Source organism: Kockovaella imperatae (assembly GCF_002102565.1).
Source record: "Kockovaella imperatae strain NRRL Y-17943 chromosome Unknown BD324scaffold_4, whole genome shotgun sequence".
NCBI classification, from domain to species: domain Eukaryota; kingdom Fungi; phylum Basidiomycota; class Tremellomycetes; order Tremellales; family Cuniculitremaceae; genus Kockovaella; species Kockovaella imperatae.
This window is the reverse complement of record NW_019028944.1, coordinates 1175567-1187877: the sequence shown is the minus strand read 5'-3', so window position 1 is coordinate 1187877 and position 12311 is coordinate 1175567. Positions and strand designations below refer to the sequence as shown.

Genomic DNA, 12311 nt, shown 5'->3' with positions numbered 1-12311 from the left:
CCCTTATTTTGTTTATCGCGGCGTCCCGTCCGGTAATGTGGAAACAGGTGCTCCGGCCGGTCTTGGGCAGCGTGGCGAAGATATGCATTAATATAATAGTCGTCGAGGGTAGAGAGAGAGGTCAGGTCATGTCATTATAGCAACACACACACACAGAGAGACAGAGAGGGGGGGAACAGAGACACAGTACAGTGCTATGGAGAGCAAGCTCAAACAATCGTCTAGTACAGTATGGTATTAAAAAAGATGGGGAGGTTGGGTCAATGCGGAGCATAGAGGCCAGAATAATGCTGCTGGTTGGTGAACATGCTGATTCTAGGTTCACGAGGAAGAAGGAGGTGACCGATGGTCCCGTGTATAACGATCCGGTTCTATGATACAGTGATGTGCGTATACAGTGTGTCGTCGCGTCGGAAAAGAAAGAGTGTTTCATTGTCCAATATGTCCAATAGGTGGGGAGACAGAGGATGCACCTCGCTACGCCATCCTCGCTTTACGTCGAGGAGAAGCGACTCCGTGAGGTACAGCAAGCGAAGGCACGGTGCCTCTCGGAGCACCCAGATGGTTCATCGACCCAACGCTGGGTAGACTGTTGAATGGTCGATACGCTTGACCCAGTTCCCCAACGTAGCCAGGTTGACCTCCCCACAGGGCTTGAGGCGATGGTTGAGGGTACATGCCACCGTGTTGTGAGACATGAGAGTGGTGCGGAGCATGACGATGAGATGCGTAACCCATCCCCGGATGGCCCACATGAGTCTGATGAGGCGATGGCTGACGGGCTTGGTGGTGGTGAGACGTCTGACCGGCCAGTTCGTAGAAAGAGGGGTATTTCTTGGTACCAGGTTGCATGTGCGGACTGACCGGTAAGGAGGTCTTGCGGGCCGAGTCAGATGTCCGCTGTTGTTGACGAGGGAAGGATCCGTAGAAGCTCTGTGAGCGCGCTGCGGCGCGAGAGTCGGCATTGGATGGGCGAGGCGATGCCGCATAGACCTGAACGCTGGGTAGGCGAGCGGGTCCATTCGCTGGCAGATGTGAGCTGTATGTCCCTACGGGCGGACCCGCAGATGTCGGAAGACTCTTCGTTTCGCCCCTGGATTGTTGTCGGGAAGTTTCCTGCTCACGTCGCCGCTCAGATTCAGCTCGTCGTTCACCTTCTCCAGCGTTGTTCGCATTACGCCTCTCTCTCGCTCTGGCCACTTGGTCCATGACCGTGGGATCAGGTCTGTCGTCGAACCGTGCAACCTTTCGCCCATCCCGAGCGACACTCGAGCGTGATTCTCTCGAGACAAGGACGCTCTCTCGGACAGACCTTCTGAACGCTTGACGATCGGCTTCTTGACCAGCTTGGGAAGAGGCGCGAAGTCGAGGTGAGGAAGGAGGTGCCAGGTCCTGCGATGATGGCGTAGGCATACTCGGGAAGCTCCGGCGATGTTGAAGAGGCTTCACGACAGGACTATCTTCATCCTCATCGTCGCTCTCTTCATCGGATGAGTCCTCAGAGCTCTCGTCCCACGTCAGAATCCTACTTGCCCGCTTGAAAGAGGACTGAGGGAGGTCGACAATGTCGTTGGGCCCCACGTCGGTCGATGCACCACTCTCACTCAGCGCACTACTGCTACTGCTGGCCGAGAGGGTGAACGTGATCCCGGGAAGAAGGTTCGCATCGACTTCATCCAGCGCTGCACTCTCCTTGCTCTCTTCCGGCGCCGTCGTGGTGATGTCCGGAATGTCCATGACACCTTCCAACTCATCGATGTCCGTACCGATACTGGGTCTGGGGATGATCGGCCAACCGTCATCTCCCGGCAACTCGTCGACCTGCGATAGGGCGAGGATATATGATGAAAAGTCAAGATCCCATACGCCGTATCCTGGTCTAGCCATCGATATGGGGGAAACCGTACCATTGGGGTAGAAGACCAGATTCCGCTCCTCGAACGGAGGGCGATTGATAAAGTCCAACACGCCTCGAGGCCGACGCATAATGGACCGCTTTGAAGGTGTTTTACGAGTCAGACGAGGTGGGGTTTGACCTTGTTCAAGCTTCTGCAACACGCATCGGATGGCAAGAGAAGTCACCAGTCCACCTTGAGCTGGGCTCATTGGGGCATCGGGGTCGACGACATTGACGGAGAGCGGGTAGACTTTTTGACCGGATCGGATCGAGGTAGCTATCTCGCTCGGGAAGTTGCAGTATTGTCTCTTGAGGGTCAGGGTCAAGGGGTGAGGTGATGGGGATCGGAATTGAGAGAGCTTTTGGAGCGATAGGCGTCGAAGCTGTTCACTTGCAATGACGCTGGAGAAGGATTTTTCGGACGATGATCGAGACAAGGGTTCAGCAGCCACGATGGAAGCTACCACTGGGGATCCGGCTCGAGGTAGCGAAGGAGTAGTGGTGGAATGTGGGCTAGACTCTTGACTGGCAAGACTTGTCTGACTGGACATGGCCAAGGCGGTCAATTTCGTACCTCGTTTCCCGCCTAGCCAGCCACGCCAATTTTTGCGTCTTGAAGAATCGCCAGAGTCCGCTTCTGCGAGAGCTTGTGCCAGCTTACCACCAGCAACTTCGATCTGCGAAGAGACAATGACCGCCTCATTTGGTGTCTTGACTTCTTCGCCGCTTGACGTGGAGGATGCAGAGGACACTGCACTATGGCTGGAATCACTTCGGCTGGCGAGTCGAGGTGTCAGAGGAATGGGCGGAGGGGTTTCAGGCTGAGGCGGAGGAGGAGGAGGAGCAGCCGTCATTGGATCTTTGCCAAGGAATGATTTCCGAGAGAATGTCAGAGCTTTTCGAAGCGAGGATTTCCCATTCGAACTGCTGGACGATGGTTCGATTGTCATGCTTGCGGAGCCAGGTGTGAAGTCGGGCAGAGGGATAGGCTGAACTGGGGGTCGTCTATGCAACGATGAAGATGATGAAGCCCGTTGACTCATCGTCAATGATCCACCCAGGTCACTTCGATTCCGCTGCATAGAAGGTCCAGCCTGAGCCGCTTTCGTGCCGCTGACAGGGGGTTGTGACAGCGGTGACGGTTTCCGATTCATACTGAACGAATGGCGTTTAGACATGGACGGTGGGGTGGCCAGACTGTTGGAGGTCGATTCGGTTTCGGAATCTGAATGATCTGAACTGGCTGGCGAAGGATCCGTGTAGAGCCATGACGGGTCAGAAGGATGTAGGAGGTACTGATCCAAACCATGAGGATCACGAGCACCTGGAAATGTCGGAAAGGGACTGTAAGAGGAGGTGGCGACAATCCCTTGGGCGTCGATGCTCGCCGGGAGGTGCAGAGACGTCGGACGAGGGAAATCGGATGGTTTAGGACGGAGAAGAACGGGTGAGGAATCGGATGACATGGTGAGAGTGACTGGGCGTGAGTGAACGCTGATGACATTCGAGCTCACCTGCACTGCAGAGCAGAATCACCAAATCACCCGTCTGATCCTTCTGTCTTCGTCTCTTTTCACGGGCTCTCTTATCCACTATGCGAGGACAACGGAACGACTTGACTGGAGCCGTAAATGGGATACACCGGTCAATCCAAACGTTCCGTTGACATGATCAACCGTTCAGGATGGGGAATTGTGTTTCAAGTGATTGTGGCACGGGTACTGCGATGGTGCGCCCAGGAGGGAGGAGCTGTACCCAGTGGCCGATGATTGTCGAGCAGTAAGGGGTGCAGGATTGCTCAAAGGGCACCTGGGAGATGATGATCGGAGCTAGAGCTGTGGTAAAAGAGAGAGAAAGAGCACCATGTTAGCGAGCTGAACGGAAGGACAAAGGAGAGCGGTGACCGGTCCGCGCGGCAAGAGGGAGTTTATGGCTTGCACGGTCGTCGTCCAGGAGGGAATGAAAGGATGACAATGACGAGGGAGAACGTGCCAAGGTGGTCCGAGCGGAGAATGGAACCGAGATTGAAACGAAGAGCAAACTCACTCTAGGGTATCACTTGCGATACAGAGATTGAAGATGAAAGAGTGAAGGCCTCGTTGTGGCCTGGTTTGATCTATAGATGTGTCAGTCCAGTCATCGGACGGAGGGCGGGGGGGACGAGGAAGGTTGGCGATCGGTGGGGACCGGGCAAGAGAAAGGGGATTTTTGGAAAAGGCCACGAAGGGAAGGAAGGCCAAGAAGTAAGCGGGCGAACCTGATCAAGCCTCTGATCAAGACGTGTCTCTCCTGTTTTCCTTCAGAGAGCTGTTCACCCAGGATGGAAGGGTGTAGGATATGTGAGTAAACGTACAGGGAAGCAAGGAAAAGATGTATTGAGAAGTGATACGGTCGTGTCGCTGGTGCTTGTGCTTGAGTAAAAAAAAAAGGATTAGGTGAGACCAGTGTAGATGTGAGACGTTGAGATCAAAGACAGAGTGAGAGTGAAAAGAGTGTGTGTGTGATGATGATGATGATGTCAGGGAGTCCGAAAAGATGTGTTCAGCCGCTCGACATGCTGAGCAACTACACCAGGATGGCCCTTGCTCAAGTTTGGACAGAAAGGTCCAGGAATGAGATCGGTTCTCGAGGAGTTGCCTTTGTTCTTGACGTGACAGCGGCAAGAACACAGAGAGAGGCATAAAATGAGACAAAAATGATGATGACGGCTTTCAAAAATGGGGGGCGGTAAAAACGGGAAACAATAGACGGGATGAAGGTGGACAGTCCAGCGACGATACTCACTGTGTGTTCGAGTTGCTGAGAGAGACCAAAAGGCAGACGAGCGAGCGAGCGATGGACTGGCTGACTGACTGATTGACTGACGTCGCTCTGCACTGTGCGCTCCTGCTCGATTGCTGGAAACGGGCTTGCTATGGGATTTGGGACCTAATTTCGCCGCCAGACCGCCACTCGCTCTCCCCCCAGGACAAAAAAATGCTTTACCTTTTTTGGGTCGTCGTAACAACGTGCTTGTGCAATGAGCAATGTCGTATTTTGTGTTTGCTTGTATGATGCAGATGCTGTCACCAAGGATCGCCCCCTCTAACAGGTTGGCTCGAGCTGGAGGGAGATCGGATGAGTTTGTGCGGTCGAGCGTAGTCTCAGAAAGATAGAGATGAAGACGAGTAAAAGAAAAGACCGATCCAAAAGTTGAGAGGTATCACGTCCTCTCCTTTTTTTTTCTTTTGGGCCCTTGTCGCTGACCAAAGACTAGTACTACTATCACTACCTTGTCCTGCCTCTCTCGCGGGGGGAAGTATATATCACACTCTCGTTCACACGCAAAAGCAGTCAGTCAGTCAGTCAGTCCCCTTGAAAAGGAAAAATAAAACGCCAAGCGAAGAGCAACCCGTAGAGAGCGCAAAGTGGCAAGAAATAGTATCGTAGCCGCTTCCCGTCAAAGTTCAGTCCCCAAGCTGTGCTGTGAGGAGTGTAGGAGTTCTCTGTGGGCGAGGTTGGTTGGAGGATGGGCTGGCGTGAAGATGCTACGGGAATCGCTCCGGAGGTGATTAGTCTGCTTTTGGTCCTTAGTGGCGAGAGATGCCGATATTCGATGCAAGAAGTTAGATGATATAATGAATTGAATGAATGGCTGAATGCTGCTGCCACTACCGTATGACTGATCTACGCTCATGTAATCATGGTTTGTGGGGGAGGGGACTATCCTGGAAAAAAAAGAGGGGGGAGGGCGCCGAACGCTGCGAACAGCAAAGCGGTTGCGTTCAGGTCAGCTGCACTGGATGCTGCGTCCCCTCGCTCCTGTCTCAATTTGACGACTCGTCACTCGCCCGTAGGTCATCGCTGTCCTGAGGCATGCAATAGGAGAGAGAAAAAAGGAGTTGTCCCGACAGGCACCATCTGTAATATCAACTAGAAACTTTCATTATGTATCTACGTGAGGTCACGCAAGCCGTTGTTGCTGTTCATGATGGGCGGATGAGTAGAGTGCCATAAATAAAAAAAGATCAAGGATCTGAGAGAAGTAGATCAAGAAGAAGAAGATGAAGAAGAAGAAGGAGAAGGGAAAATTTAAGCTTGGGTGACGTCGCGTGTTTCTGCCCCCCCTCTTCTTGCAAGGCTTTTCTTTCTCCGCTCTCAACGGCTGGCTCAGCTACAAAGTTGCTCACACACACACACACACATTGCGCCGCAACGAGGGTCTACGATAGCGCAGCATCGGGAGAGAGAAAGTCCCCGTTATTATGCCGCTGTGGGGCGTCAAGGCACATGCTCATGCACATGCACATGCAAACCCTTTCGAACTGAGAATCGTGATACTCTTACCGCCCTGCGCTGCTCTGCCCTGACATGGCCATTGTGCTGTCCGGTGGGGATGAGGTGGGATGCGAGATGGCAGTTGAAAACGGGAATTTCAATCGCAGCTTTTGTCGCAAAACCCTTGACGCCTCCAGTGAGGGGTGTTGTTACAGGCTGTTTGTGAGCTTTCGGGTAGACTGCCGGTATACCAGATCCAAACGGCGAAGCACGATGGCTGAGCTGCTGCCGCGGTATCATCAGCGCGAAGTAGTGGCATCCGGAGTCAGTGATCGTTGATACCTTGATATGTCTGCCCGCAGCAAGTCACCAGGCGATCTATGCATCAATCAACCGGGCGTCGCTCAGTCTTTTGACCCCAATCGAGACCTCACGTGGTAGACCCTTACAACTTCGCAGCACAGCTGGTTAAGACTGTGGCGTGACGTGCTCGTCCCTGGGAACAGCATTTTTGCATTCGGATCGTCTCATACCACACAGCCCGCCTGAAGCATACAAAGAGTTCTCGAACCACCACCTCCTTCCCTTCGCGTCCGTCTGGCACCTCTCCCTGAGCATCAGCTAGGGGCGCCGCAACAACAAGCTCTGTATCCCCTCCGGCCGGTCACTCCCCTCATGTCGTAACCTTGCCTGACTCTCTCGCCTTTTATTGTCGCCTAAACGTTCTGCCGGAAGCCGTTTTCTTCTCCTGAGGCACCGCGACCTCGGGTTTAGCCCGGTTGAGGATCTTGAGAAATTCTGCGACTCTGTATCGCATCCTAGAGTGCATGTACGCTTTTGAGCATTTGATGTGATAGTGGAGGTAATCGCGGAACAGCTGGATCCTGTTGATTGTAGCGAGGGCTTGGGCAGGATTGGCAAAGTGTCGTGGAAAGAGCACTGTGCGAGCGAGTCAGTCCCAAAGTCTGTCAAGCGAGTGAAGAACAGCTTTGCAGCCGGAGAAAGGCGGGGAGAAAAAGCTTGGTGCCATAGCGACAGCGTACTCACCAAACGTCACGTATCCCCAATCTTCACCATTCTTCAACCCTGGCAGATGTCGGATCTCGAGCGGAGGTTCACGGTTCGAGTACCTGACCTGAGGGGCATTCTGCAGACTTCCGAGTTTACGAGCGTCGACGAACTCCTGGAGTTGAGAGAAGGAGAGTCAGCTCTGATCTTGTCAATCCATGCTCGGAGCTTCCGAAAGGATGTGCAGGCCGTGTGCCGATGGTGAAATTCTTGACCATTCCCGCACCTTCCATGCCTATGTCCCGTACGTCTTCGCCCTCTGCCCTTTCGCTTGGCTGCTGAGCCCGCTCACTCACCTGTAAGAACACCCTCCCATAGACTCTATCCGTTTCATCCTTGAAGACGGTGCTGAAGATGATCGTGACTCGATCATGACTGGCCTGAATGAATATGGCCTCTTCTTCCCTGTACTTGACGACTTTGAGATCTCCTTTGGCTTCTTGAGGTTGAACATCCATTTGCTGAGCTCCCGCTGCGTCTTTGTAATTGGCTTGAAGGGACGCTTGTTCCTCAAAGGCAGAAATGAACGGTGCAGACATGGCGGTGGATTTGAAATGGGCAATCTTGTCAATGAGCGCGTTTCGAGATTCTGGACGATGACGAGTCATCGCAGAATTGAGGACCTGCATTCAGCGAAACGATCGAATGGGGGTCAAGCCATCCGGCCCTCGCTGGGTCACTCGGCCAAACTCACCTGGATCCTGAGGGATTTGTTCCAGATCAATCCTCAAACTAACATCGTACTCTGGTTCGGTCTCCCCTTGACTCAACAACAAGCCTTCAAAAGTCTTTTCGAGGTGGTCTCTCGCGCCGTATTTCACGAGATCAGGCCAGCATTGGATCCCCATGGAGAGTAAGAGGACAGTCTTGGAATCGGGTGTGGAAAGATGAAAGCGGACGTTATCATAGTCGACAAACTGGATATCTGCGCGGGACGGTCTGTGGGGCGGGGCGCATGATCAAGGCAGGAATGCAGGCAAGGACAAGTCGAGAGTAGCGGCATCAAGTGGTATTCACAATCAGACACAGAAGAGCGGGCACATGGTCAGCCGGTTCCTATCGCCTACCCTCCCTCTTGCGTCACTCACTTTTCAAACCTGTCCGTCAGAACATCGTGCACAATGACGTTGTGAGACTGATAAGAGAGTGAGCTGGATGTTGACACTGAGCACATGCACTCACCTCTAACAAGATCATGATGGCTGCTAGTGGACCCCGTTGGCAGCCAGGCGAAAGAGGAATCTATCCAATCTTGAGCTGCGGGCTTGAACAGGCGATGACGGAGGTAACCAGGGGCTGAGTATGGGATGATTGATAAGCAAATTGTCCACGTCATGGGCGAACAATGACCTTCGGTCCACGTGCCGAAGTTCCTTTTGCCGACGGTCAGGTGCTTAGCAAAGATTTCTCAGAGATAACATAAGGCTATCTTTTTGTTGTTGTCAATAGATACATATAAGAGAGCCAACTGCTGCCATACAGAGAGCGTCTTGCTCGCATATTACTTGCATGAGCTCAGACAGATCCGCTTCAAGAGGATCAGCAAGAGCATCAGCATCGAAGGGTTCTCACAGCTCTGCGCCGATTATCGATTCCAAGTCCACCTTTCGACATCTTGCCATTGGAACATTATTGGCAGTTGCCATCCTGATCGTGTCCACGCTGTTTGCCCCCCATCTGATCCGTTCACACCTTCCGAGATCTCTGACAACCTTGTCAAGCAGACAACCTTCCTATTTCTCTAGCTTCAGCTTTCACGGTACACCGCATAACCCATCTTCCGACCCTCTCAGCAGCAGCAGCAGCGGCACCGTCGCCGTCGATAATATGGCTTCCATTCAGAAAGTCGCCGTGGGCGAAAAAAAGTATGCCAAAGCTCTAGGACCAGAGAAGAAGATCAGTGCTGCAGAGGAAGCACAGTGGAATTCGTGTGTTCAAAGCGTGCTATCCATGTTGGAAGTAGACTGAAATGGTCATGCGTTCAGGATGGCAGATCGCATGGAAAGATTCCACAGTCATTTCAGATACGAGTTCAACCGAGTATACACTGTGAGTGGGGCGATGCCTTATTAATATGCGCTATCGCTAAGTCGCTTGCTTCTAGCTCGCGGACGGAGGGTTCCACAAAGAGGGCATGTCACTGGCTCGGTTCTTGCGAGAAGCTCAGCAATTGTCTCATCATCTGACGATGCATCACACCATAGTGAGTTACAACGGATACAGACATGCACTTGACGTAGGGGGAGTAACAACGGTGCTGATGATATCTGAAGGAAGTGAGTCGACCTAGCGTCTTCTCTTGAAAATTGCTCAACGTCGCCCACCATCCATTAGGAACGGTACGTTTTCCCCCAGCTCGCGAGGAAGATGCCGCAGTTCAAAGCTGGAGCGAGGGAAGGCGGAGAACATCTCAAGTCACACAAGGCGATACATGATGGTGAGTGAGCGAGGGACGTCACCGAGCGAATGACCCGAAGCTTTCCCCCGGCGTCATACCAACGTCAACCCCATTACTGATACGTCTCAAGGTCTCGAAAAGTATGAGAAATTCCTCGAGGAGGCCCTGAGAGATACGTCGAGCTATAACGCCTCAACACTACGAGGGATCATGGATGGGTTCAGGGAAGTGCTGTATCGGTGAGTGGACTCTGTTCTCGTCTCCTGTGCATGGATTGGTCCGCTGAGCCTTCTCCCCCAGCCATCTCGACGAAGAGGTGCACGATCTCAGTGCACCGAGTATGCGTGCGGCGGGCTGGACTTTGGCTGAGATTAGGCAAATCATGATGTAGAAAGGAGTGATGTATTGTTTATTTTGTCCATTTCAAACGAGATATCAAAGCACGAAGAAACAAGATCCGACAGACAAGGTAATGGTGATCGTCGTCAAATTGTTACATTCACATCCGGTAAGATGATTCTACCCAATAAAGAAACCCAAAGGAAACATCCAAGCCTAACAAGTAATCATAAACATCCGCCTTTTCACCGTCGTGATGGGAACGATGGTATACTCCCTGACAAGGGGGCGTTCTAGTCAGTTGTACAGATCGTTGAGACCTGCACTGTGAATGTTGACCGTATTCCAAGCATCCATGATGACCCTGAACCTCGCTGCCAACCCGGTCCGCTTGATGTATCCTCGGTGTTTCTTCCTCTCCTCTGGGAATCCAGCTTCGTTGACCAACTTTTTGATCGCCAGTCCAAGCTTTGCGCCGACCGCCGTTGACCCGATGATGAGGTCTCTGACGGGGACAGGTGCATTGAGAGTCTGTTCGCCGATAGCAGCGAGGCCTTCGAGGGCCTTTGCTCGCAGAGGGTATGACGATCCTCTAGGGACGACGTAGGCGTAGGTATCGATGTACTGGGCAAGGGTTTGCAGCAGAGCTTTCTTTTCTTCGGCAGTGTTGATGGGTCTAGTAAAGGCATTCTGGACGGCTTCCTTGTAAGCATCAAAATCTGGGTTCGCACGCAGGTCCTTCATTCGCTGCTCTTCGAGTGATTCGGCATATTTATCGGCGATGGATCGAGCGATGTTATCGTCGACGAGTCCGGCGTTGAGGTACATTTGGATGGTATCTGGGTCATTGGTGAATGTCTTGATCATACCTTGGAGGATGGCGGCTCGATCGGCATGGGGTGCAGCAAGTCGAGAGAGGGCATCGGCCATGAGGTTTTCCGCCAGAGGATTACTGAGCGTCGGAAAGCCTGACTCATCTTTGTTCGCTTCGACAACCATGGCGGACAAGGTCAAGGGGGGGCAATGATATTTGCTTGCTCCCATGTCGTCATTGTTTTCCTCATCATCATCGCTTTCGTCTTCAGCATCGTCGTCAAAGGTCGTGTCGGCTGATGAGTCGTATGAGAGGGCCGAGGGACTAGGAGGGTCCGAAGGGACGTATTCAGACTCTGAATCGTAGTCGTCCATCTCGAGGTCGTTGATGTTCATGTTGGCAGTGGATGCGACGAGGGAAGACATGGGTTGGTAGTAGTTAGATAGGAAGATGTGATGTGTGAGGAAGGACAAAAGTGAAGGGTGAGGCGTAGTGGTATGGTGAAGTATTGGATAAGGAGCGATGAAAGGAGTACAGGGACAAGATGAAGTTTGTATGAAGTGAGGGGGTGTGAGAAGGTATGTGTGATTGAGCGAATGCGCTGCAAGATGAGTCTTTGGAAAGTGTGAGATAGAGAATCAAGAACAAGTCGACCCAATCCACCCTATTTATACCTTTGGACAAGAGGTTCCCACAGCTCCTAAAACGCCGTCTATAACACCGTATGGCATCTAAACCTCAGTCCCCAGCCCTTACTACAACCCTCTTTCAGCCCCCCCTTCTAGCCTCCCGCGCTAGGGTTGGCAATGAGCACGAGTGAAATGGTGACGAGTAAGAGTGTTTTGATAGTGAGAATGAAAAGAAATCAACGATGGAGAATCGATACCGGAGAAGACATGGGTCAAGTCTCCGACGCGCGGCGCGAAATGGCTTCGGATCCGAGCGAAACCCTTGTTCGCTTCCACACTGCTCCTCTCCTCTCACGCCTGAAGCCACATTCTGCCATGACCCTGAGTTTTTGAGCAGACCCTGAAATGAACCTTAAAAAAGTCTGATTTTCGGCTCCCCGAACAAACCTCAGCTCTCGCGCCTCGGTCAAACAGGACCGGTGACCCTGAGCTGAACCTTAAAACCGAGATCCGTCATACCCAAAATTCCGCGTGGAACTTTATGCTTCAAGGTGGCGTGGCGGGGAGGTGTATGGGTAGAGGTACCCTTCTCTATATATATATATGAGCTGAGTGAGGGCGGTGTCATGTCATGATCGCTTCGAGCGACTCAGGAGTTCCCGGGGGCGGAGGCACTCCAGCCCATATGCCCTATCGGGGAGAAAGGGGCGTCAGTCCATGTAGCCATGATGTGACACCGGAGGGGGGCGGACCCATATTTGACTGCCCCCGCACGATAGAGTGCGGAAGATCTCGACCTGAAGAGTTCTTCGAGAAATGGGATCCATCTCGAGACATAGTCTCACAGGTGCATGCGCGGTCAAGCGGCGTTGTGAGGAGCTGAGGGACAGTCCTCAGGACATGTGATAT

The 12311-nt window shown here is 52.6% G+C and overlaps 5 protein-coding genes across 5 annotated transcripts; 2 read left to right on the top strand and 3 right to left on the bottom strand.

Annotated features, from left to right (window-relative positions):
• Positions 1-477: 477 nt before the first annotated feature.
• Positions 478-3363, bottom strand: BD324DRAFT_608043 (hypothetical protein; the record flags this gene model as incomplete). Its single annotated transcript, XM_022014096.1, has 1 exon — positions 478-3363. One exon carries the CDS (start codon positions 3361-3363, stop codon positions 478-480), a length of 2886 nt encoding a protein of 961 aa, XP_021872557.1.
• Positions 3364-6860: 3497 nt separating this feature from the next.
• On the bottom strand, positions 6861-8419 carry BD324DRAFT_641698 (Arp2/3 complex, 34 kd subunit p34-Arc-domain-containing protein; the record flags this gene model as incomplete). Its single annotated transcript, XM_022017440.1, has 6 exons — positions 6861-7093; positions 7202-7337; positions 7519-7811; positions 7917-8161; positions 8311-8357; positions 8405-8419. 6 exons carry the CDS (start codon positions 8417-8419, stop codon positions 6861-6863), a joined length of 969 nt encoding a protein of 322 aa, XP_021872556.1.
• Positions 8420-8424: 5 nt separating this feature from the next.
• BD324DRAFT_372794 (hypothetical protein) lies at positions 8425-9240 on the top strand. Its single transcript, XM_022012614.1, has one exon. The coding sequence runs from the start codon at positions 8732-8734 to the stop codon at positions 9188-9190; it is 459 nt and encodes a 152-aa protein (XP_021872555.1). The 5' UTR covers positions 8425-8731; the 3' UTR covers positions 9191-9240.
• BD324DRAFT_372514 (hypothetical protein) lies at positions 8741-10041 on the top strand. Its single transcript, XM_022012613.1, has 6 exons — positions 8741-9271; positions 9327-9425; positions 9496-9498; positions 9557-9659; positions 9751-9859; positions 9921-10041. The coding sequence occupies exons 1-6, from the start codon at positions 9209-9211 to the stop codon at positions 10009-10011; spliced, it is 468 nt and encodes a 155-aa protein (XP_021872554.1). The 5' UTR covers positions 8741-9208; the 3' UTR covers positions 10012-10041.
• A 29-nt stretch (positions 10042-10070) lies between these two features.
• BD324DRAFT_372473 (hypothetical protein) lies at positions 10071-11388 on the bottom strand. Its single transcript, XM_022012612.1, has one exon. It carries the CDS (start codon positions 11196-11198, stop codon positions 10257-10259), a length of 942 nt encoding a protein of 313 aa, XP_021872553.1. The 5' UTR covers positions 11199-11388; the 3' UTR covers positions 10071-10256.
• Between the last annotated feature and the right edge of the window lie 923 nt (positions 11389-12311).